The sequence below is a fragment of the Sciurus vulgaris genome (genome assembly GCF_902686455.1).
Source record: "Sciurus vulgaris genome assembly, chromosome: 3".
Classification (NCBI taxonomy): Eukaryota; Metazoa; Chordata; class Mammalia; order Rodentia; family Sciuridae; genus Sciurus; species Sciurus vulgaris.
This window is the reverse complement of record NC_136463.1, coordinates 54092643-54118435: the sequence shown is the minus strand read 5'-3', so window position 1 is coordinate 54118435 and position 25793 is coordinate 54092643. Positions and strand designations below refer to the sequence as shown.

General features: G+C 44.6%; 1 protein-coding gene across 7 annotated transcripts in view; it reads left to right on the top strand.

Moving 5' to 3' along the window:
- The window catches only part of DNAH2 (dynein axonemal heavy chain 2), a 104236-nt gene that overhangs the window by 64432 nt on the left and 14011 nt on the right, over positions 1 to 25793 (top strand). For 5 of the 7 annotated variants that reach the window (XR_013762760.1, XR_013762763.1, XR_013762764.1 and 2 more), the window contains 28 exons: positions 138 to 275; positions 366 to 524; positions 1527 to 1679; positions 1882 to 1973; positions 2313 to 2511; positions 2662 to 2886; positions 3766 to 3870; positions 5290 to 5478; positions 5638 to 5723; positions 5868 to 5998; positions 6157 to 6306; positions 6617 to 6784; positions 7048 to 7208; positions 7464 to 7603; positions 9052 to 9184; positions 9273 to 9412; positions 11107 to 11317; positions 11507 to 11623; positions 11787 to 11928; positions 12700 to 12869; positions 12999 to 13115; positions 23561 to 23725; positions 24251 to 24376; positions 24518 to 24666; positions 24740 to 24806; positions 24929 to 25079; positions 25327 to 25475; positions 25654 to 25787. Coding sequence is in view for 2 of the 7 variants with exons in the window: in XM_079133236.1 (XP_078989362.1) it covers positions 138 to 275; positions 366 to 524; positions 1527 to 1679; positions 1882 to 1973; positions 2313 to 2511; positions 2662 to 2886; positions 3766 to 3870; positions 5290 to 5478; positions 5638 to 5723; positions 5868 to 5998; positions 6157 to 6306; positions 6617 to 6784; positions 7048 to 7208; positions 7464 to 7603; positions 9052 to 9184; positions 9273 to 9412; positions 11107 to 11317; positions 11507 to 11623; positions 11787 to 11928; positions 12700 to 12869; positions 12999 to 13115; positions 23561 to 23725; positions 24251 to 24376; positions 24518 to 24666; positions 24740 to 24806; positions 24929 to 25079; positions 25327 to 25475; positions 25654 to 25787 (4067 nt within the window). In the remaining 5 variants the exon portion in view is untranslated. The remainder of the gene's footprint in view (positions 1 to 137; positions 276 to 365; positions 525 to 1526; positions 1680 to 1881; positions 1974 to 2312; positions 2512 to 2661; positions 2887 to 3765; positions 3871 to 5289; positions 5479 to 5637; positions 5724 to 5867; positions 5999 to 6156; positions 6307 to 6616; positions 6785 to 7047; positions 7209 to 7463; positions 7604 to 9051; positions 9185 to 9272; positions 9413 to 11106; positions 11318 to 11506; positions 11624 to 11786; positions 11929 to 12699; positions 12870 to 12998; positions 13116 to 23560; positions 23726 to 24250; positions 24377 to 24517; positions 24667 to 24739; positions 24807 to 24928; positions 25080 to 25326; positions 25476 to 25653; positions 25788 to 25793) is intronic. The other 2 variants (XR_013762762.1, XR_013762761.1) reach the window with 2 other exon arrangements.

Sequence of the window (25793 nt, the reverse complement as noted above, 5' to 3'; positions counted from 1 at the left end):
AGGCCTTTATTCTTCTTGGCATACTTTAGTAGAGACAAACCTTAGGACATTAGGGTTCTGGGGTGGGTTTTTTTTTTTTTAAACTTCTAATGGGGGAGTCAGAGGAAGATGGGTTTCTGACAAAAGTGTACCCTTAGGTGTCTCTCCTATTTGAAGTGGAGAACTTGGCAGTGGCCTCTCCAGCTACTGTCTCTCGCTGTGGGATGGTCTACACCGACTATGTTGACCTGGGCTGGAAACCCTATGTTCAGTCATGGCTAGAGAAGAGGCCAAAGGTATAAGGGAACTGAGGAGAGGGAAAGTGACAAGGGCAGCCTATGGGACATAAGAGTGAATAAATAGAGTCCCTTCTTATTCACCTCCAGATTGAGGTAGAGCCACTTCAACGCATGTTTGAAAAATTCATCAACAAGATACTGGTCTTTAAGAAGGACAATTGCAATGAGCTGGTGCCCCTGCCAGAGTACAGTGGCATCATCTCCCTCTGCAAGCTGTACTCAGCCCTGGCCACATCTGAGAATGGGGTAAGGAGTGGACCCAGACCAGAGCAGGAGCAGGAGAAAGGACTCAACTTTATGTGGATAACTTCAGTTTGAGCACCAGGCTTGAGTGGAGCAGAGACTCCAAGGGGAGGCCTCAGGGATGACCATGGAGGAAGGGAGGGGTGTTTGTGCATGTGGGCAGGTGGGATTATTCTGAAACCAAATACAGCATTTGGTATTTGGACAGCATCAGCTGTAATTTTAAGCATCTTCATTTAGAGCCTCCTGTCAAGCCAGGCCAAATGACACATGCCTGTAATCCCAGCAACTCAGGAGGCTGAGGCAGGAGGATTGCAAGTTCCAGACCAGCCTAGTTAATTTAGCAAGATTCTGTCTCAAAACAAAAAGTGAAAATTGCTGGGGAGGTAGCTTAGTAGTAGAACACCCCTGGGTTCAATCCCCAGTACCAAAAAAAAAAAAAAAAAAAAAAAAAATTATAAAGTTCACCATACAAATCCAAAGTATCCACAGAAAATGTGGTATTTAAAAATGGATTATGTTATATACAATATGCATGGTAAATCAACATCATGTTTTTGGGTTCTGTATTGCTCTACGTAGATTTATTTCATTGCTTTAACTGCTATGTACTATTCCACAATAGAACCTTGTGTCTTATTTTTCCATCCCTTTCCTGGTGAATATTTAGGTCATTCCCATATTTTTACAATTGCAAACAAGTTACCACACATGTCCCTGGTTCTATCTCCTTGAACACCCATGAATGCTTCTCCAGTGCAGGCCTGGTAAGGTCAGATGACAATTGTGTTGTTATGACTTGTCACAAAAGAAGCTCCAGGAAACTGGGGAACTGTAGGAAGTTTCAGGTTTATCTAAAAGCTTTCAGTAATTGTAGATTAATACACACATTTGGAAGACAACATGTGGTTTTCCAACTAGAACCCGGAATGGAGGAAGGCTCTAGGCCTTGGCGATGATCCCTCCATCTCTTCTAGGAGTGTCTTCTTCTCTTCTTCCATTCAGATGAACCCAGCTGATGGTGAAAACTATGTGAGTATGGTAGAGATGACTTTTGTGTTCAGCATGATCTGGTCTGTGTGTGCCTCTGTGGATGAGGAGGGCCGCAAGAAGATTGACAGCTACCTCCGGGAAATTGAGGGCTCTTTTCCCAATAAGGTCAGTGCCCTCAAACCCAGCTGTCCTATTTGTCCTATTGTTACAGAACCCACTAACATTCCTGATCCTCAGACTCTGCCTGATATTCTGACTGTGGACCAGCTCTCTTTCCCTCTGCTCCTGAGCATTCTGTGAGCCATGTCTCTGGGCTGGGGAGGACTGAAGGCAGGCTTTGGTAACCAGACATACATGCCCTCCTTAGGACACAGTGTATGAGTATTTTGTGAATCCCAAGATGCGGAGTTGGACATCATTTGAGGAGAAGCTCCCTAAGAGTTGGCGCTATGCTCCAAAGTAAGAGCAGGGTCTGGAGTATGCAGAGGGTCCCTGGGCTGCAGTTGGTGAGAGATGTTGCAAGGGTGATGGGGTCTAGAAGCAACAGTGAGCTGTAAAAGGAAAGGGCGGATTCCAGAGAAGAGATGACTCTTGGGTATAGGAAGCAGGATCTTGAGAACTTGGGATGGGGTCTTTAGGGAAGATTTCCCCTCTCCAGGCCCCACAGGAGGCAGGATTAGTGACTAGATCATGGTGACACTGGAAGAATGTAAACAAACAACTTGGGAGAAGAATGGAATGGGAGTTGCAAAGGAGTGGACAATGATCCCTGAGACACAGTTCCCATTTTTTTGCTAGTACCCCTTTCTATAAGATCATGGTACCCACCGTTGACACTGTTCGTTACAATTACCTGGTAAGCACCTTGGTGGCCAATCAGAATCCTGTTCTGCTGGTGGGTCCCGTGGGCACTGGGAAGACCTCCATAGCCCAGAGTGTTCTGCAGTCCTTGCCCTCCAGCCAGTGGACAGTGCTCATTGTCAACATGTCTGCACAGGTATGTTGGGGACCCTACTCAGGCCACCAGCTCCCTGGGTTCTCCTGCCTTCTGCTTTTCCCTGGGATCCAATTGCCTGGTTGACACTTTTCTTTGACCCCATTTTTCTCTTGGAGGATCCAAGCAACCATTTTGTGCCTTTTCCACCAGACCACATCCAACAATGTGCAGAGCATCATTGAGAGTAGGGTGGAGAAGCGAACCAAGGGTGTCTATGTGCCATTTGGGGGCAAAAGCATGATCACCTTCATGGATGAACTAAATATGCCAGCTAAGGACACTTTTGGGTCCCAGCCACCCCTGGAGCTGATTCGCCTCTGGATTGACTATGGCTTCTGGTATGATCGCATGAAACAGACCATCAAGTACATTCGAGTAAGTATCTGAGAAATTGTTCTCAGGTCTTTGTTCCCTCCTGTGACAGGCTCAGTCTCCACTCCCTGGGACCCCAGGCTCTACTCCTATAACCCTATATTCCTTCCTACACAGGAGTACCCTGCATTTTCTCCCATGAAATTTTGAGCATCTTGTTTGTTTCTCCTCTTTAATCAATCAGTTCTGATTTTGGGGGTGCCCATCTACCTAGCACTCAGGGCCAAATATCTGTCTAATAATATATTAGTGTGTTTCTGAGAGAGAGCACACACATCCACCTCCCCAAGCCCCCGTGTGTGTGTGTGTGTGTGTGTGTGTGTGTAGATATATACAATTTTAAAACAAAAAAAAAGAGAAGATCTATAAAATATGATGAAAAAATTTTACTTACCTGAATTTTGTAATTTGGGTATATGGATTTTAATGATGAAATAAAGGAAATACATTATTTTAATAATTATAAAAGAAAATTTGTCCAGCCCCTTTCTTTTCATCTTTCCTGTCCATATTACTCCATGTTTCTCCTTCCTTACTCTGTCCTTGTCCCTCTCCCCTCAGTTTCCTATCTTCTTTCCCACTCCTTTTTCATTCTCCCTATTCTGCTTTTTCTTTTTGGTTATTTAAATTTAAAAAGTTTTAATTGACGCATAATAATTATACATATTAATAGGGTAGAGTGTGACATTTCAATATTTATATACAATGTATAATGATCAGATCAGGGAAGTTGGCATATCCACTACCTCAAACATTTATCATGTGCATTGGGAACATTTAAAATCCTCTGTCCTAGCTATTTTGAAGCACCCTCCCTATTTCTGTGCCTTAGCTCATCCTGTCTTCCCCCTGTCTCTGCCCCATCTTGTCTTTGCTGTATAGGACATGTTCCTGATGGCTGCTATGGGCCCTCCTGGCGGTGGACGGACTGTCATCTCCCCAAGGCTACAGAGTCGTTTCAACATTATCAACATGACCTTTCCCACAGTAAGGCCATAGCGGAGGCCACCATGAGGGGGGCTGTACAGTGTAAAACTGTTCCTGTACCAGAGAATGAGGGGCAGGTCAAGGAGGGGGCCGAGGGGCTCTGAGCAGAGTTGCATTTAGGGAGCTGTGGCAGGTGGGCGGGGCTATCTGTTAGCCCTTGCTGGTCCCAGGAACCAGGAGAGCTACAGGATGGAGCGTGGCTTGCTGCCTCTGGAGTATGGATCCTTGTGTTCCTCTCTGCCTGGCGGCCCATATAGACCTAGGAAGGTAGATCCTGCAAAGCTGAGAGCTGAAAGCAGTGCAGGATTAGGGCAAGACATGAGGTAGGTGAGGCACTTGCTTCAATGTAGAATTTAAGGGGCATCAAAACAAACAAAAAGTAAGCCTCAAGAGAAATGACATTTAATGCAAAGCGTATATGTGTGTGTATTTTGTACTGGGAATTGAACCCAGGGTTGCTACCACTGAGCCGCATCTCCAGTCTTTTTTATTTTTTATTTTGAAACAGAGTCTCACGAAATTGCCTAGGCTGGCCTTGAACTTGTGATTCTCCTGCCTCAGCATTCTGGGATTACAGGAGTGTGCTACCATGTCTGTCTGTCTGTCTCTCTCTATTTATTTATTTATTTAAAAAAATTTTTTTTCAGTTATAGATAGACAGCAATATCTTTATCTTATTTATTTTTAAGTGGTGCTGAGGATCAAACCCAGGGCCTCATGCATGTGAGGCAAGTGCTCCACTGCTAAGCCCCAGCCCCAGCCCATCTGGCAATATATATATTTTTTTGTATGTTGATAGACCTTTATTTTTATTCTTTTATTTATATGCAGTGCTAGAAATTGAACCCAGTGCCTTACATCTGCCAGACAAGTGCTCTACCACTGAGCCACAACCCCAGCCTTGGCAATATTTTTTAAAACATTAAAATTAATGACAAAAATTTATGATGAAGATACTGAAATTTTATATTTACACAGGATCAGCCCAGTATAGTACTGAGCCATAGTGGAGCCCGAGGTAAAAGGAGAAATCAATAATACTGCTCTAGTCTTTATTTAGAAGATTTGTATTTATTTCTTATGGATATTTTGCATAATTTTTGATTTTTGAATATTGTAATTCATTCTCTTTCTCTCTCCCCCCCTCCTCTCTGTCTCTCTCTCGGTGTGTATGTTGCTGGGGATCAAAACCAGGGCCTTGTGCATGCTAAGCAGGCACTCTACCACTGAGCTATACCTTTAGACCCAAATTTATTTCTCTTGATTTCAGAGTTCTGATTTCCTTTTTCTTTACTATTTTTTTTTTTTGGTGCCCCCTTAAATTCTGCCCATGAAGCAAGCTGTGCACTGCCTCACCCTGCTCTGACCCTGGCTAAGAGGCCAGGAACCTTGGAAATTGAGTCTGAGGCCTCTTTCTAGGAGTCCCAGATCATCCGCATATTTGGCACCATGATCAACCAGAAGCTTCAGGACTTTGAAGAAGAGGTGAAACCCATTGGGAATGTGGTGACAGAGGCCACCCTGGACGTGTACAATACAGTGGTACAACGCTTTCTGCCCACACCTGCCAAGATTCATTACCTCTTCAACCTTCGAGACATCTCCAAGGTGAACATGGGTCTGACCTTGCCTTTTTGCCTCCTTGGAAGCATCTTTTCTCAAAGCCTTAGAATCCATAGCAAACTGCACACTGAAAACCTTACCTCCAAAACTCCCGCAGGGACTCTGTTTCCTCCCTTCACCTCAACAGTCGCTTCTCTTCCTTAGGTATTCCAGGGCATGCTTAGAGCCAACAAGGACTTCCATGATACCAAGTCCAGCATCACACGACTCTGGATTCATGAATGTTTCAGGTGACAGGAGTGTGCCTAGACCAGATTCAGTCTTCCTCAACCTTGCTCCTAACCTTACCCTGCTTCTCCCCTGGCCCATCTCTCTCTTCCCCAGAACGATTCTTCTCCTTAGTCTCAGATCTTATCCCAATTGCCTCCCAACAGAGTCTTCTCTGATCGATTGGTTGATGTGACAGACATGGAAGCCTTTGTGGGCATCATAAGTGACAAACTTGGCTCCTTCTTTGACCTTACATTTCATAATCTCTGTCCCAACAAACGTCCTCCCATCTTTGGTGAGCTGGGAGCTGTGACTGTTGTAGGACTATGATTCTCAGGAGGTTAGGGTTGGAAAGAGGGTCACAGGACATGGAGTCTTGATGCTGAGGACCCTTAAGGGAGCTCTGGGGAGAACCAGACACTGGAGACTGATGCTCCCTCTTCCCTTGCACAGGGGACTTCCTGAAGGAGCCCAAGGTATATGAAGACCTGACAGATCTGACGGTACTGAAGACAGCCATGGAGACGGCACTAAATGATTACAATCTGTCCCCCTCTGTTGTGCCAATGCAGTTAGTGCTCTTCCGAGAGGCCATTGAACACAGTGAGCATTTGCTACTCCCAGTCCCTCCTCCATCATCCCAATTATAGGGAATTTCTAAGAAAATAGATTTTCCTTCCCATGTCTCTCCTAAACTGGGTCCCAAAAGTTGTCCTGCTTTCTGGCCCCAAATGGCCTTGTGTTGATAGGTGTTTCATATACAGAGAGAAGGTTAAAAGTTTGAGTTGCTCTCTGGGCATTCTCAGCCCTCCCGGCTCATCCACTTTAGTTTCATGGTTTTTTATTCCTTGCCAGGGGCTTGGAGGTCCTCTGAGTTTTTCAGTCAATTCATTACCTTTACCTTGGTCCTCAGTCACACGGATCGTGCGGGTGATTGGACAGCCTCGGGGCAACATGCTGTTGGTGGGCATTGGGGGCAGTGGACGCCAGAGTCTAGCCCGCTTGGCCTCATCCATCTGCGATTATGACACCTTCCAGATTGAGGTCACCAAACATTATCGGAAGCAAGAGTTCCGAGATGGTACTGAACAGCTGGGTCTCTGAAACAGAGGAGGGTTGGGGCTTGGAGTGAAAAATGAGATGCTTCAGTACTTGCAATGACAAGGCAGGAGAGAGGAAAGTCAGAGAGTGAGATGCATCTGGCTTGAGTGTGTTGGGTACAGGACAGTGTTGCATGTGCTGTGGGCTGGGGGAGGGTTCCTGAATCTCAGAAGAGAAACCAAGGGCAGAATAGTGATTCTGGAGTCTGGTTTCTCCTCTTTTCTCCTTCTCTCATCTGGCTAGATATCAAGTGTCTGTATCGCCAGGCTGGGATAGAGCTCAAGACCACGTCCTTCCTTTTTGTGGACACCCAAATTGCTGATGAATCCTTCCTAGAGGATATAAACAACATCCTCAGCTCAGGGGAGGTCCCCAATCTCTACAAGGCTGATGAATTTGAGGAGGTATGATTCCTTCCACACCAGTTGGTTTTTTGACCTTTCTAATTAACACCTGAGGAACCATAGATCCAGAATATCTTCTGGCACCCCCACCATCCCCAGGAGATTTAAGGACAGTTCTTCAGTCATCTTCCCTCCAGGGAGTGATAACTGGGCAGGGCTACTTTAAACCTCACTCCTGGTCAGTACAGCCTAAACTGCTGCCTACTGATGCTGTTATGGGAATTTCAGCCCTCTAATTCTGTGTGGCTTCTCCAGATCCAGACACACATCATAGATCAGGCCCGGGCAGAGCAAGTGCCTGAGTCCTCAGACAGCCTCTTCGCCTACTTCATCGAGCGTGTGCGGAACAACCTGCACATTGTGCTCTGCCTCAGCCCTGTGGGGGACCCCTTCAGGTGATTCCTCTTATAACCTTCTTCTATGGACCCTAGGGTTCCTCATGTGGTCCCCTCCCCATTTTGGCCTTCCATGCCTTCTGGAAGTTAATGTCATGAATAGCAGTGTTGCTTTCCCACCTGGCTCAGCCCCATCTCCTTCCCATAGACTGTGCCTTCTTTTAGGAAATCCCCGTGGCTCAAATGGAAGTCATCCATCTCTTTGGTTGTGGCTGGAGTTTATTCTTTTGGTTGGTGATATAAAAATTTAAAAAAAAATTTTTTTTGATTAGTTGTTTTTTATGTTTAAGAGTGTGTGTGCTTAAAAACACACACATTGCCAGGCATGGTGGTGCACACCTATAATTCCAGTGACTTGAGAGGCTGAGACAGGAGGGTTGAAAATTCTAGGCCCAGCTCAGCAACTTAGCAAGGCCCTGTCTCAAAATAAAAATAAAAAGGTCTGGGGATGTAGCTCAGTGGTAAAGCACCCCTGGGTCCAATCCCCAGTAGAAAGAAGGAGAGAGAGGGAGAGGGAGAGGGAGAGAAGAAAGAAAGAAAAAAAGAAAGACAAATACATATATAGAAAGATAATTTGGGTTACCATTTTTTGTTTTTCTTTTCTTTTGCAGCAGTATGTATGTATGTATGTATGTATGTATGTATGTATGTATTGGTACTGGGGATTGAATCCCGAGGTGCTCTCCTACTGAGCCACATCCCCAGATTTTTTTTTTTTACCTTGAGACAGGGTCTTACTAAGTTGCTGAGGCTAGCCTTGAACTTGAAATCCTCCTGCCTCAGCTTCCTGGGTCATAGGGATTGTAAGCATGTGCCACTGTGCCTAGTCCATTGTTGATTTTAAAATATTATAGCATATGGTAGAGTTATCATATGCTAGGAGCTATGCTAAGCATTTTACATGTGTTACTTCATTGAATTCCCCAACAACCTTAGTTTGTATTGTTATGTCCCTTATAGCAATGAGCAAATCGATGTTCAAAAAGGCTAGATAAATATTTGTTCAAGATCCACACCTTAGAAGTGTGGATCCAGAACTTTCTGACCCCAGAGTCGGTTTCTTTCTTCTTCTTTTTTGGTAGTGGGAATTTAACCCGGGGTCAATCTACCACTGAGCTACATCCCCAGCCCTTTTTTATTTTTTATTTTGAGACAGGATCTTACTAAGTTGCTTAGGGCCTTTCTGAATTTCTGAGGTTGGCCTTGAACTTGCAATTTTCCTGTCTCAGCTTCCTGAGTCACTGGGATTATAGGTGTGTGTCGCTCTACCTGGCTCAGAGCCTGTTTCTAAATGCTATGCTGGACTAGCTCTAAGGGGACTAAATTTGCAAGAGGATGGGGTGTTTAAAAAGTTCCTGGAAAGCAGGGGGATGCTCTTCAGCTTTAAAGACAGGAGCTGGAGGCTACACTGGGAATAGGCTTCATTGTCTCTTTAAACCCTTCCACAGGAACTGGATCCGCCAGTACCCAGCCTTGGTGAATGGTACAACCATCAACTGGTTCTCAGAGTGGCCCCAAGAGGCCCTGCTAGAGGTGGCTGAGAAGTACCTTGTGGGAGTGGACCTGGGGACACAAGAGAATGTGAGCCTCTCCTCCCCATCACACCTCGGACCTGCCTCCCACTTCCTTTCTATCTTCTTTGTCTTTCATTCTCTGTCTTTGGCCTCAGATCCACAGGAAGGTGGCCTGGATCTTTGTCACTATGCACTGGTCAGTGGCTCGGTACTCTCAGAAGATGCTCTTGGAACTGCGGAGATACAACTATGTCACCCCCACCAACTACCTGGAACTGGTGTCTGGATATAAGAAGTATGAAGAAGAGCGTTGGGTGGAGGGCCAGGAATGTGGTGTCTTAGGAGGGAAACTGATGAAATGGTGTTACGGGAAATATTCAGGAACTGACCAAGGGGACAGGCTTGGGGACCTGGGTGCTAAGGTGGGATGGTCAGATGCAAAGGGTTTTAGTTCTGCCCCAGAAGTTAATGAGAAAGAGGTGGAGCTTAGGTGGGAGAGTCTGTCACTGGAGTGCCCTGATCATGTTCCCCAGGCTATGAACCTTCTCCGCATCCTCTCTGCCCTTATTTTCTGAATGATATTTCTCTTTTTCTGATCACAATGTGATTGGAACATTGCTGTGATATACCTAGTCTTTTCATCTCTGCCTTTGATGTCTTCTAGGCTTGCTGCCTATATGGGACAGAAAAAAACAAAAACAAAAACAAAGTATGTTCCCTCCTCCTACACTCAACACAGTACTTTACAGCTAACACTGGATGTGCATTGTGTTTCCCCCACATACCACATAGTTTTCTAGTGGATACCGACTGGGTGTCTTACTATCCAGTTCAATTTTGTCACTGTCTACTTGCAGTTAGAGTCAGATCCCACAGGTTAAGGGGTCAGTCCTCCGAGACTGCTCCCCACTTCATGTGCCAGTCCCAAGCCCCAGGTTGTTTTCACCTGTGCTTCTTCCCAGCTGACTCTAAATCATGGCTTCCCATGATCTCCTAGAGTGGCTCATAGAACTCAGAGAAACATTTACTGTTGCCAGTTTGTTACAGAGGATATTTTTTCTTATATTTCTATTGGTGCATTATAATTAAACATAATACAAAGGATATTTTAAAGGATACAGATGAACATAGGGTGAAGTTCCTAAGGAATTCAAGCAGAGGAGCTTCTGTCCACACCCAGTACAGGGATGTTCACCAACCTGAAGGCTCTCTGAGCCTTCCCTTTTGGGTTTTATGGAGGCTTCAATACATAGGCGGGACCGATGAACTCATGGGCCACTGCTGATCATCTCAACCTTCAGCCCCTCTCCACCTGGAGGTCAGGGGAGGTCAGGGGGTGGGTCTGGAAGTCCCAACCCTCTAATCACAGGATTGATTCCCAGGTAGCCAGTCCCTAACCTGAGGCTATCCAAGATCCCTCAGTTCATCTCACTAACATACAAAAGACACATCACATTGAAGATTACAAGGGTTTTAGAAGCTGTGTGCCATGTGGACCATATGTATGTTCCATATATATGTACTTCATATATATATGAAACTTTGGAGACTTAGAAAAATCCAGATTCTGTTTAAACATCAGAAATGGTGGCAATCCTGGGCTCCCATTCATTTCCATAGGAAATGCCAGGTTGGAGTGAGGAACAACTACCCCCCTTGAACAGGTTCATGTTTTCTGATTCACTGCAGCCCACTTGCCTACTGCATAGTGGGGAACAGTGGGAGATTCTCAAGGAGAAAAAGTGGTGTGATGGAAATTTTCTTTAACAGACTGATTTTGAAAGTGGTGTATAGAATAAATCAGAGGACAAGGAGACAGATCAGTTGGGATGCTGTTGACAACCATCCCGGCAGGAAATGATAAGAAACTGGGTAGTGGGGATGGCAGTGGAAACAGAATAGTAAACAGACACACAGGGAAGAAGATTATGTAGATGTCAACTTCCTGGGAGTCCAGCCTCTCCACACACCTTATCCTCTCTCCCCCAGGCTGCTGGGAGAAAAAAGGCAGGAGCTGCTAGACCAAGCCAATAAGTTGCAGACAGGACTGTTTAAGATTGATGAAACTAGGGAAAAGGTGGAAGTGATGTCCTTGGAGCTGGAGGATGCCAAGAAAAAGGTGGCCGAGTTCCAGAAGCAGTGCGAGGAGTACCTGGTCATCATTGTGCAACAGAAGAGGGAAGCAGATGAACAGCAAAAGGTCCCAGCCCTGCCCCTTATGCCCCACTCCTCCAGAGTCCTCTGGGAAGAGGCTTCCAAGTCCCCATCAGTTGCTGCATTAGGAAAGACTCTTTCTTTGTTTAGCTTTCTCTTTCATCCTTCCTACACTGTTCCTCCCACCTTTCCCCAAAGCAAAGACAAAACCCTCTTGTTCTCTTTTTATCCTTAGGCTGTAACAGCCAACAGTGAGAAGATTGCTATTGAGGAAGTCAAGTGTCAAGCACTGGCTGACAATGCCCAGAAAGATCTAGAGGAGGCATTGCCTGCTCTGGAAGAGGCCATGCGGGTACCAGGGGCTGTTGCCAGGATGGGTACTGGGAATGGGAATAGGGGCTGGCCTTTGTCTCAGTCCCTGGGAAAGTAGGAAGAAGTGGTATCTCGGCTAGGCCCTGCATCTTACTGCCTGAGTTGACTCTGACCCAGATTCCTGAATGAATCCCTTTTCCCAGGCTCTGGAATCTCTGAACAAGAAGGATATAGGGGAGATCAAGTCTTATGGACGGCCCCCTGCCCAAGTGGAGATAGTGATGCAGGCAGTCATGATTCTTCGGGGCAATGAGCCCACATGGGCGGAGGCCAAGCGGCAGCTAGGTAAGCTAGGGAGCCATGAGGCAATTGGCTTCTGTGCACCCAGTGTTCATTTATCCACTGCTGTGCATGAGACACTCACAAAGAGCAATAAATGAGGCATACTGACCGTCAAGAGCATAAAGCCTAGGAGGAAAAAGAAGGTGTAAATATCAGTTAGGATTCTTTGGTTGTAAGTAAAAGAAACAGCTATCGGGGCTGGGGTTGTGGCTTGGTGGTGGAGTGCTTGCCTCGTGTGGGTGAGGCACTGGGTTCGATTCTCAGCACCACATGTAAGTAAATGACTAAAATAAAGGTCCATCAACAACTAAAAAAATTATACACACACACACACACACACACACACATACATACATATATATAAAAGACATAGGAATGTATTGCGGAATCTAAGGAAAGAAATGTCTTCAGCGCCCCTCCCCAACCCCAAGGGGACAAGAATCAGGAAAGGGGAAACAGATTCTTTATTTCAGTGGTTTGCTCTGCCCTGGAAGAAAATGCAAACCACATAGAAAGAATGGTGTGTAGGCCTGAGTGTGTTAAAGGTAAGTGATGGGCGATAAGGCTGGGAAGACTGTGGTGGCCCCAGGGGCTGATAGGTTACTAGAAAAGGGAGCAAGGTTGGAGAGGTGAACTAGGGAGGAGGTCAGATATCTTGGCCTAGGGCCCTGAGCCCAGGAGAAGCCTAGCTGAGCCTAATCAGTGGCAGTGAAGCATGACAATGAGGACAAGGCTAGGCCCCCTGGCTGTGACCCCCACATCTGTCATCCACAGGAGAACAGAACTTCATCAAGTCACTGATCCACTTTGATAAAGACAATATCTCAGATAAAGTACTGAAGAAGATTGGGGCCTACTGTGCCCAGCCTGACTTCCAGCCTGATATCATTGGCCGTGTTTCCTCGGCTGCCAAGTCCCTTTGCATGTGGGTGCGGGCCATGGAGGTGAGCAGTGGCTGAGGTGGCTGGAGGCAGTGGAGGCAGGCCTGGAGAAAGCTGGGGGAGCGGCTGCCTCCCTCTGAGTGAGAGGGTTGGTGAGCGGGTGACCCTCACAGCCTGATTCTCTCCCTACAGCTCTATGGGCGGCTGTATAGGGTGGTGGAGCCCAAGAGGATCCGAATGAATGCCGCCCTGGCCCAACTTAAGGAGAAGCAAGCAGCCCTTGCTGAGGCCCAGGAGAAGCTGCGGGAGGTGAGCCCAACTCCTTTTTTTTTTCCACAGGTGTCCCTCACTCTGATTTCAGGAACACTTCCCCCACCTGATTCCATCCCCCTCTTTGTCCTGTGTTTTTCCATCCTGCCTCCCTCCCACTATATGTCCCGTTAGATTGGGCTGCCTCTGGCTCAGAAAGCTGAGCCAATTATAGTGTTGTAAAGGCTCAAAGGGCACTGTCATCCAGAAAGTCTTTCCAGAGATCCACTTGGAATTGCTGATCTTTGTCACAGTGTTTGGAGATGGCTCCTGGGTTACTGATTGATAAATTCTGTGTGGAAAATTGGTCTTTGCCAGGAGAATGGACAGGGGGTGAGTGGAGAAGGGAGACAGAGAGAGAGAGAGAGAGAGAGAGAGAGAGAGAGAGAGAGAAGAGAGAGAAACAGTACCATTGTGCTTGGGTGGGGATGGGGCTATCCCAAATGTCAAGAGGATTAGACATCGCCGATGGTGATTTCCTACAAGATGTACAGACAAGTAACTTGCAAACCAGGCAGAGTGGTCAAATGGTATTATCAAAGTAATTCAAGCCTGGTGTGATGGTGCACAGCTGTAATCCCAACCACTTGGGAGGCTTGGGCAGGAGGATCCCAAGTTCAAGGCCAGTCTGGACAACTTAGCAAGACACTGTCCTAAGATTAAAAAAGAAAAGAAGAGAAGAGGAGAGGAGAGGAGAAGAGAGGAGAGGAAAAGGGAAGAGAAGGAAAGGAAAGGAAAGGAAAGGAAAAAGAAAGAATCAGGGATATAGCTCTGGGTAGAACACTTGTCTAGTATGTGTGAGGTCCTGGGTTCCAGTCTCAGCACCACCAAAACAAACAAACAAAATGTAAATAAAAAGCCCTCAGAATTCTGCCAGTCTAGCACTTGATTTTTCTACTGTTGATTTAGTAGATAAAACAACTATATCCCTAAAAGTAATACAGCCACATGTTTTGAAATTCAAAAGGTACAAAAGAATATCTGATAAGAAGTCTCCTTTCCACCTTCTGCTTTGTAGCACCCACTTTCTCCCCATGAAAGCAACTGATATTACAAATTCTTGTTCCAAAGGTGCCTAAGCTATATAAATAAATACATATATTTCATTTTTTTTACACTATACACATTGGTCCAAACCACCCTATCTTATTTACCTATAAACTGAAGATTTGTTTCATATCAGCATATTATAGAGTTTCTGTTTCTTTTCATTGCTGCATGATATTTCAGTGGGTGGCTACACCATCATTTATGTAACCATTCCCCCTTTGATGGACAAGTTTACAATCTTTTGACCTTCACTAATCCTCTAATTTTGTTGATGTTATCTCTATATAGACATTTAAAAATATTTTTTGTTGTAGATGGACACAATATCTTTATTTTATTTATTTTTATACAATGCTAAGCATCAAACCCAGTGCCTCACAGGTGCTAGGCAAGCAGTCCACCACTGAGCCACAACCCCAGTCCTTATATAGAGATTTAAAATTTTTGTATACTGGAAGCTGGTCATACAACTTCAAAATACTTCATCCAAAACATTTGGAAAACATCCAGGTCCAACTCTCTCAAATGGGATGATAAGCCCGAGTTTTAGTGAAAGTAAGCACCTTGCCCAGGTGCTTTCCTGACAGAGTGGGGGTTAAGACCCCATGTTTCCAACTCCATGCCACACTGCCTAGGGTTTCTTCCTGTCTTTTATTGCCATAGGAGTCTTTACTGTCAAAAGTAGAACTGTCCTTCAGGCCTCTTCTGGTTCTGCTTATGCAGAGAACCCAACCAGACCAGGTGACCGGGCTTCTGTGTATACATGCTTCTCCATTGCTCCATTACTGCTGACATAGGCCCTTCCCCACCTCTCATGAAACCTTCACTCTTTTCACTCTTTTCTGAGATTAAATAGTCACAGATGTGGCAATCCATTTTGAAAGTTTTCTTGTTCCTTGCCTAAGTAATTAGGGGTTGTTCCCTTTACATGTGAAAAAATGAGACCTCTGAAGTAAACTGCCAACAATTCATTCCATTGGACAAGCACTTACAGAGCATTCAATGTTAGGTCACTTGGTGGCGAATCCATACATATCCAAGAATCCCTAATTGATAAGAGTATGCAGACAGGAGAGCTGGGTGCAGTGGCATGCACCTGTTGTCCCAGCTACTTGGGAGGCCGAGGCAGGAGGATCACTTGAACTCAGGGATTCAAGGTCAGCCTGGGCAACATAGCAAAACCTCATCTCAAAATAAAACAAAACAAAAAGAGTAGGCAGACAGAGAACCAAATGTTCTTCCTGTTACTGATAAAGGCTGTGCATTTTAAGAACCAAATGCATCTTTTAGCAGAACCTCAGATCTAGGACTGTGCCAATACTAGAGCCCCACCCCAGGCCCAATAAGTAATAATCCCTGGTAGAGCCTGGGAATCTGCATTTCAAGTGCTTCCCTGTTAGAGCCAACCAGGAATGGGAATGCCAGTACATAGTGCTAGGGCCCCACTATATTGCTTATCAATGCCAGTCCTGAATAAACAGTCTTAGTTATTATTTACTTGTTTGGGGTCATGAAAATATCTCTTATCCAAGTCCAATTTTAAAAAAATAATTCAATCCTTTATTTTAGCTGCATGACACTTTATAGAACTACTCTCACTTGTTGTTTTACCAAACCTGTTGGACCTTCTGGCTGCAAGGATCTCACTGAGATACAAGCTCACAGGCTTTGCTTCAATCTGCAAAGACTACCATGCTTGGGAACTGAAAGAATTGTGTTTATTACAGAGTCTGAGGGTATGTGTGTGGCAAGGGTCCCATCTGCATTCTTTATAGCAGCGCGCCCCTGTTAAGGTTCAAAGTCTTCTCTTTGAATAAATAATAAACCTTCAACTTCATGAAGGTAGTAAGTCTTGGTTACAGGCTAAACACCTTCTTTCCTCTCTGAGTCCAAACACATGCAAGTAAAAAGGTAATGGAGGAAAGTGGAAAATATACAAGCTTTTAATCCTGTGTTTACTAGATGGAAGATTTTCAGCATAATATTGAATCCCACTGAGTTTCAATTTCCTCATCTCCAACATAGGACTTAATATGGTATATTTCTGGTTCATGAAATTATGAGATTTTATTTAAATTCCATGATAACCCGTGTGTAATATATGTACTAAATAAATGATAGCTATTTATGATTATCAATATTCCAGATAACTATATTTCAGACCTCTGAACACTCTCCAGCTTTTGTATTAAAGAAGTGGTCTAATCTGCTGTCTTACACTGAAACTTTGCTGGCTTACACTGATATCATTTGCCCAGGGAAAGGTTAATAAACAATAAATAAACATACTATTTTGTTTAAGATTGGAGCATTCACAGTCCCCAAATGCCCAAGCCCAATTTTTATATGCAACAAGCCTGGCTTAGAGATTGGCCCAGAAGGCTCTGAAATGGGTCAGAACAAAATCTTAATCTACTTCAAGGTAACTGTAGCCCAAATGTTGAAAATTCATTTTCATTCCTCTTTTCCATTCCAAATTATGTTTGGTCACATTGTTCAACATAGTAGCAATATGACTAAATGACAACATTAAAGCAGCTAATCTAATATTCTGTTCATTGGCACCTGAAAATGACCTAATCCTACTTCTACCTCATCAGCAATAACAGACTGTGGTTCTGTGTTGTTGCTCTAGCAGTCTTTATCCTGAGACTTCTCCTTCTTTGTTGCCCAGGTCAGAGTGATCCAAGCCCAATTTCTTTGAAGCTGTCCTGCTTCAGACTGTGCTGCCTCTGTAGAAGCAGCCACTCACCTGTGAACAAAGCCTCAGTTCCCTTCCAAGGTCAAAGTAACACATGGTTGGCATAAAGCCTTCTGCTCTGGCTACGTGGTTAAAAATCAACCCCATGGGCTGGGGTTGTGGCTCAGTGGTAGAGCACTTACCTAGCACGTGTGAGGCACTGGGTTCAATCCTTAACACCATATAAAAATAAATAAATAAATAAAATAAAGGTATCGTATTCATCTACAACTAAAAATTTTTTTTAAAAAGTCAATCCCACCTGACCTCATATGAAGCCTCTACAAATCACTTAAGTCCAGACAACTGTGCATGCCTATAAATTGTAACCCCACCCAAATGTTCTCAGTGGGTTTTTCCTGGTTTGCAGATATATTCTTGAGAGGATCCAAGAACTGGTAGCCATCTTCTATTGCTTACATTTTAAACAGATTGAGAAACAAGCTAAGCATGATAGCATGTGCCTGTAGTCCCAGTTACTCAGGGAGACTGAGGCAGGAGGATCACCTGGGCCCAGGATGCTGGGGCCAACTTGGGCAGTAGAGCAAGATTCCACTTCAAAACAAGAATGAACAAAAAAAAATTTTGAGAGAAGAAAAGTTTGGCCAAAATGTCCCCTTGATAACCTGTAGAGACACAGGTTGAAAGATGTAACATCTGTAGGCAAGTGGCCCTACCAGTAGTGGCCCTATATTTAGATAGAATTGCCTGATCTTAGGCAATGCCAAGCTGGGCAGGCCCCCCACACTCTTAAGAAGTTGAGAGGAACTTGTACTTTCTGTGTTCTGCTCATTTCTAAAATGAAACTGAGTTTAGTTGAACATCCTTAGTTTATTCTTCCTAATTTTATTTAGAGCAGTCCTATACCTCCCCTGGAGAAGGTCTGAAGGATTAAAAAAGTGGAGGAGGTCTTCCAACTTGCAAGGGAATGACCAAGATAAAAAATTATAGCATGCTGGCTGTGGTGGCACATACCTATGATCCCAGCAACTCAGGAGGCAGGAATGTTGCAGGTTCAAATCCAGCCTGAGCAACTTAGTGAGTCCCTGTCTCAAAATAAAACAGAAAAAAGACTGGGGGTTCAGCTGAGTAGTAGGCCACTTTGGGTTTAATCCCCAGTACCAAATCAGTCCTCCCTGTTTTATCTCCAGGCTGGTTACAAAGATTGAATGTCACAATGCCATTACAAAAACAAACAAAACATGATCCCAGAGGGGGGAAAACATCAGAGATAATTCAGTTTACAGAGAAGAATGCAAACTTAATCTAATTGATATCATCAGAAAGAAGAAATCAGATCCACAAAACAAGGATTAGGATGGTGAGGGGGGAAGTCCAAACAAAGAGAAACATTTCTGGGAAAAAATTTCCCCCACAATGCTGGGGATGGAACCCAGCACATGCACATGCGAGTCAAATGCTCTACCACCAACCCCTATGGGATATTTTTTTGCGGGGTGGGGACTGGGATTTGAACAGGGGCACTCAACCACTGAGCCACATCCTCAGCTCTATATTCTATTTTATTTAGAGACAGGATCTCACTGGGTTGCTTAGCACCTCACTTTTGCTGAGGCTGGCTTTGAACTCAAGATCCTCCTGCCTCAGTCTCCTGAGCTGCTGGGATCACAGTCGTGTGCCACCGTACCCAGCCCCATGGGATATTTTAATATTATTGAAGTATGATATACAAAAGAAGTGTGGGAAATAGTGTCAAGGAATATAATACAAAAAGACAGAACATATGATGGGGATATGAGATATGAGATTCTCCAACCAATGAGAATTTCTGAAAGAAATATGCAGAATCAAGGGTAACATAAACAATTTATCAATCGGTTTGATGTGTATGTGACCAACTTGAGTATGCCTGGGTCAGAAGCAACTGAGTCAGACACTGGTGCTCAGCATCTGGGCATCTGCCCTGGTCATGATACCATCACCACTGCTTGTGACATTCAATTTTTGTAATCTGCCTGGAGTTAAAGCATGGAAGACTCATTGTGGACTCTGAATGTAGGTGTGGTCAACCCTGACAATGTAAAAATTAAAGTATAGCTGAAAAGGTTGAGGTGGGTGCAGGGGTTGGTGAGGAAAGAATAGGCAATACTTCTGAAGTCAAAGTTTTTTTTTTTTTGTTTTGTTTATATATATATATATATATATATATATATAGTTGTAGATGGACATAATACCTTTATTTTGTTTATTTATTTTTATGTGATGCTGAGGATCGAACCCAGTGCCTCCCACTGAGCTACAATCCCAGCCCCAAGGGTTTTGTTTTTTATGTGATGCTGGGGACTGAACCCAGGGCCTTGTGCTTGCTATACCACTGAGCTATATCCCCAGCCCCATAAACTGAGGGTTTCTTGTTGTTGTTGTTGTTTGGTATCCAGGGGGCATTTAACCACTGAGCCACATCCCCAGCCCTTATTCATATTTTTAAATTTAGAGACAGGATCTTGCTAAGTCGTTTAGGGTCTCGCTAAATTGCTGAGGCTGGCTTTGAAGTCATGATCCTCCAGCCTCAACCTCATGAGCTGCTGGGATTATAGGCATGCACCACTGCCCAGCTAAACTGAGATTTTAACATGTTATTTAAAGTGATAAAGGTAACCAGTAGAAACCAGGTGTGGTGGTGCATGCCAAGCCCAGCTTCTGGGGAGGCTGAGGCAGGAGAATTACAAGTTTGAGGCTATCCTGGGCAACTTAGCAAAACCCTGTCTCAAAAAAGTAAAAAGAACTGGATTGTACCTCTCGGGTAAAGCAGCCCTAGGATCAATCCCTAGTACCAAAATGAGTAAATAAATAAGGCTTGGAATGTAACTCTGTGGTAGAGTGCCTGAGTTCAATCACTGGAGGGAGAAGAAGAGATAACCAACAGAACTAAAACTTTTAATAGAGAGAAAGGAGTAGTGGTATGGAGGTATAAGTAAATTAAAACTTTATCTGTCCTAGCATAGAGTCAATAGAAATAATATAAAATTGATACACAAAGAAAAGCAGTATTAAATACACTCATATATGTATGGAATAATTTTGAAAGGAGATAAACAGGTTACATGGCTGCTTCTAGAGAAGGGATCTGGGTAGGTGGAAGGTACGAACAAGTTTGGGAGGAAGACTTCCCATGCCCTCATGTTCTTGTGTATTTTGAATTTTTAAATTCCTATTCACAGAGTAAACAATTAAAAGCAAAAAGAAAAAGCAGTATGAAGATGTGCTTTTGTATGTTCAAGGATATTCATTACACAGCATGCTGAATAATAGTAGAAGTTTGGAAAACCACAAATGTGTTCCCATAGATTTGTTAACAAATTATGGTTCAATCACACACATGAATTTTTTAACAAAGAATGAGGCAGGGGTGGGGGAAGGTGTAGTTCAGTGGTGAGAGCAGCACTTGCATAGAATGCACAAGGCCCTGGATTCCATTCCACCTTTGGAAAAACAGAAATGCAAACACCCCCAAAATAGTAATCTGGGCACTGTGTTCCATGCATGTAATCCTAGTAATTCAGGAGACTGAGGCAGGAGAATAGCAAGTTTGAGGCCTGCCTGGGCAATTTAGCAAGATTCTGTTTCAAAATAAAAAAAGAGGGTGGGGATGTAGCTCAGTGGTAGAGCAGCCCTGGGGTCAATCCCCAGTACCACATTAAAGAGGGGGGAAAAAGTAAAATATAAAAAAGGAGCAAAGTGCTGGGTGACGTGGTGCTTGCCTGTAATCCCAGTGGTTTAGGAAGCTAAGGCAGAAGGATCTTGAGTTCAAAGCCAACCTCAGCAATGGTGAGGTGCTAAGCAAGTCAGTGAGACCCTGTATCTAAATAAAATACAAAATAATACAAAATAGGGCTGGGGATGTGGCTCAGTGTTCCAGTGCCCCTGAGTTCAATCCCCAGTACCCACCTCCCCAAAAAAGAAGCAAAGTACAGAACAGTGTCATAGTGTGTAACCATTTATTTAAAATTTCATCCATTTGGGTCTGGGTGCCATGAGGCACACCTGTAATCCCAGTCACTGAAGAGGCTGAGGTAGGAGGATCTCGAGTTCAAAGCCAGCCTCATTAATTTAGCAAGACCCTAAGCAACTTAGCCAGACACTGTCTCTAAATAATATATAAAACCAACTGGGGATGTAGCTCAGCGATAAAGAGCTTGCCTAGCATGCAGAAGGTTCTGACATATACACACACATGTATTCATTCAAAACAAGTAATGGGCATTTCCCTAGGTCTAAGGATTTGGTCTAAGCCCTAGCAGTGTTTACATTTTCTTTATAAACTATTGTGCTCTTTGCATACACTTTTCTAGAAATCTACACAAGAAACTAGGGTAAAATTGGGTCTGGGTGGTCAAGGGTGGGAGGAAGACTCACCCTTCACTGTATGGACTTCTCTTCCTTTTAAATTTTGATTATGTGAATGCATTCACCACTCAAAACAAATAGTAAAAATTGTTTTCTAAAACATGACAAAGATTCTATTAGCTGTAACAATAGTGTTGTGGTTATGAAGGAAAATGTCTTTATTCTTATTTATTTATTTTGGCAGGACTGGGGATTGAACTCAGGGCCTATGCATGCTAGGCAAGTACTCTTCCCACTGAATTATGTCCCCATCTCCTTTCTAAATTTTATTTTGAGCCAGGGTCTCCCTAAATTGCCCATCTGCCCTTGAACTTCTGTGTTCCTCCTGCCTCAGTCTTCTAAGGAGTTGGGATTACAGGTGTGCACCACCATGCCCAGTTCTTATAATAGGTTTTCAACTTTGTGCATATAGATCTCAGTAGAAAAGATAAAAACAGAAAAGATAATAAGGTCACATGCAAAATAAATAATGAAGTATAAAACTCTCAAGTGGTGTGGATGCCTCCCCATAGACCTATCTTCACAGGAAGTCAAGTTACAATCAGAATGTTGCTCATGAGAGTAGCCTTAGCAAAGGAAGGGGTCACATGATCCTGGTGACAGGTCTCTCAGTGCAAAGACTACCAGATGCATGCCCCATCAGGGCTAGACCTGACATGTAGGGGGGCCAGGACACCCCCTGCTATGGGGGCCCCAGCCGGCTGCCATTCCCTCTGACTGGTCCAGCTGACCATGCCCATCCTGGATGATACCCTCTTTCTTTCTGTTTTGCCATGCTGGGGATTGAACTCATGCATGCTGGGAAAACAATCTATCACTAAGCCTTAGCCTGACATCTTCTATCTTTCTTTTTTTGAACCCAATATCTTTATTTTTTTAAAAAAATTTAGATGTTGATAGACCTTTATTTTTATTCATTTATTTATATGTGGTGCTGAGAATTGAACCCAGTGCCTCACATATGGTAGGCAAGTGCTCTACCACTGAGTCACAACCCCAACCTCTACATTTATTTAGTTTATTTATTTTTATATGATGTTGAAGATCAAACCCAGTGCCTCATGCATGCTAGGCAAGTGCTCTACTGCTGAGCTACATCCCCAGCCCAGACACCTTCTTTCTTTAGACATTAATATCTCATAATAAATTGATACCAAGGCTAAATTTATAGGCCTATATATGACATTTTAAATTTCCACTTTGTCTTAAAAAATATTTTTTGGAGCGTTGTCCATCCTCTTTCCAAGTGCTCATGCCCCAGTACTGCTTGCTTATCTGGACATTGTGCTACAACCCACATTTACTCTCTTATACTACAACCCAGATGAGACTCCAGAGGATTGAAACTCACTTGGTATCACTCAGTAAGAACTGAGTTATTTCTCCTTTATAATAGTGGAAACATTTTCAATGTTGCAGGCTGATTCTCCCCGTGGGGAGTGGGTGCAACAGGGGAGGGAGCTAATGTTTATAGTATGCACACAGTGTGTCACCCCAGCCCCATATTCCTCATGGCAGAAAGAGCAGGCATTACAGTCTGTACCCAGGCCCAGTGACTGATGGCCATCGAGGCCCACATACAGGATCTTAGACAAGGCTGCACCAGTTCTCTGCTTCTGAATGAAGTGATAGATTCAACCCACCTAGTGGCAGTGGGTTGAGATGGGCTTATCCAATACACACAGCTCTTCCCAGGTATACACCTCTGGTATGGGCAGGGCCTGGGACTTGGCCTTTTCTTTTGCTGGAACTCCCTCTTATTCTCCCAAGATTTCATTTCCAGCTTTTACTTCCTCTTTCAAGCTTCCACCCGAGGTATGGTCTCTGGCATAGAGCAGTTGTTTCTATGCTATCTGAAACTAACTTGTCAACCTATCTAATATGACTTATTTTTATTTTTATTTTGTAGTATTAGAGATGGATCTTAGGGACTGGTGCATGCTAGGCAAGCACTTTGCCACTGAGCATATCCCCAGTTTCTTCTGTGATTTATCATAATTCAAGAGGTCTCTGTTCCCTAGCCAGCATTGAGTTTTATCACCAAGTAATTTCTGGGCTCTAGGACAGGGCAATGGATGGAAGGGAAAGCAAACTATTGCATTCCATATACTCCTCACAATAGCCCTATAAGGTAGGTATTATTATAATTGTGCACTCAAGGGAAACTGAGGTTCAAAAGAATAATTCACCCAAGGTTAGATGGTTACTCAGTGGCAGACATGATTTGAACTGGAACCATCTGGCCTTGAGCCCCATGTTCCATGCTCTGTGCTCTGATTCCTCCCAGGTGGCGGAGAAACTGGAGATGCTGAAGAAGCAGTACGATGAAAAGTTGGCACAGAAGGAGGAGCTTCGCAAGAAGTCTGAAGAGATGGAGCTGAAGCTGGAGCGGGCCGGGATGTTGGTGTCTGGGTTGGCTGGTGAAAAGGCCCGATGGGAGGAGACAGTGAAGGTGAGATGGGTCACAGTACCAGGCTCCACTTCTGCTCATCTTGCCCATTCCAAGAGATCCATCCCTCTACCACTGAGGAACAGTTAGGGAAAACAAGGACACCTGGGTGTAGAAAAATCCTAGAAGAATAGGGGGATGGGAATTCTCCCCTCACTCTCCCCAATTGTGGGGAAAATATGGAAGTAAAGGTGTTTTATGCCATTGGGGGGTCTGCTTCAGTGTTTGAGTCAGGGCTAGAAAGCACACAGGAGGACTTGATGCAGCCTGCTGACCCGATAGACCACAGACATATGCCATCTTGTCTCTACCTCTCTGTCCTTATCACCAGTATAAACATTGCTGTCAGAGGTGGAAACTCAAAAGTGATTACAATCAGGCTAGAGAGCTCAGAGTACAGAGGTTTAGGGGAAGGAAAGAATCTCTTTGATCTAGATTATGTCCAGAGGAAAGTGCCTTCAAAAGCATTCCAAGTGTCTCCCAAAGGCCTGGGACCCAGATGGCTTATACCTCCCTACTATCTGCCAGGGCCTAGAGGAAGACCTGGGATACCTGGTGGGAGACTGTCTCCTTGCAGCTGCCTTCCTGTCCTACATGGGACCCTTCTTGACTAACTACCGGGATGAGATTGTCAACCAAATCTGGATTAGGAAGGTGAGATGGGGCTCAGGTATGGAAGATAAATGGACTCTTAGGGTGGGCTCTGGAAGAAGGGACTTTGGCAATATTAAGGGTATAGGGAAGGGACAGATACTGCTGGACTTAAGCCGAAGTTTGGGAATCTTCTTTCCTCAGATCTGGGAGCTTCAGGTTCCTTGCTCACCTCACTTTGCCATTGATAACTTCCTGACCAACCCTACCAAAGTTCGGGACTGGAACATCCAGGGGTTGCCCTCAGATTCCTTCTCCACTGAGAATGGCATTATTGTTACCCGTGGCAACAGGTAAGGATGTTGTAAAGAGTGAGAGGCAGAGGAGGAACAGAGCCTGTCTTCTGAATGACACTTCCTCTTTCAGGTGGGCCCTCATGATAGATCCTCAGGCCCAGGCCCTGAAATGGATTAAGAACATGGAGGGAAACCAGGTATAAAGCTGGGGGCTGGTTGGGTCACCCCAATAGAATTCCCTCCCAGGCCTCTTCCTGAGGTCCTATCCTGGATCATGGTATTCCCCAATGTTTGTTCCATCTTTCCCCTTTGCTTTAAGGGTCTGAGCATCATTGACCTGCAGATGAGCGATTACCTTCGAGTCCTAGAAAAGGCCATCCAGTTTGGACACCCAGTGCTACTTCAGAATGTGCAGGAATATCTGGACCCTACACTCAACCCTGTGCTCAACAAATCTGTAGCTCGAATTGGTCAGGTCCCAGGCTTAACTGTGGGCTTGGGTTGTGGGACAAGTCCTGGAGAGCAGCTAAGTGGGACACTTGGGAAGAATGGGTGGCTCTTTGACCATGTCCTCTACTTACCTGTCCCTCCATGCAGACAAACTTGAACTGGGCCTTTAAAGCAGGCCGAACCACTGCCCCAGATGCTATTAGGAAATGGATCAGCTCATACCTGGTCACATGGGACTCTTGCCCTTGACCCTTTTTGTGGATGCAGGTGGTCGACTGCTGATGCGCATTGGTGACAAGGAGGTGGAATACAATCCCAATTTCCGTTTCTACATCACCACCAAGCTCTCCAATCCCCATTATAGCCCAGAAACCTCAGCCAAGACCACCATTGTCAACTTTGCTGTTAAAGAACAGGTGGATAAGGGCTGATGCCCAGACTGATCTAGGATCAAACAGGAAGGGCTATAGAGTTTGGATGTAAGAAACTCAGAGTAAAAGGCTAAGCTTGAGTTGGACAACTGAGGATGAGGGTCTTGGGAGGTATAAAGGGAAGAAAAGAATGAGATCCTCACCATGAGTGCTGCACTACCAGGGTCTGGAGGCCCAACTGCTGGGCATTGTGGTTCGGAAGGAGCGGCCTGAACTGGAGGAGCAGAAAGATTCGCTGGTTATCAATATTGCCGCTGGCAAGAGGAAGCTCAAGGAGCTGGAAGATGAGATCCTCCGGTGAGA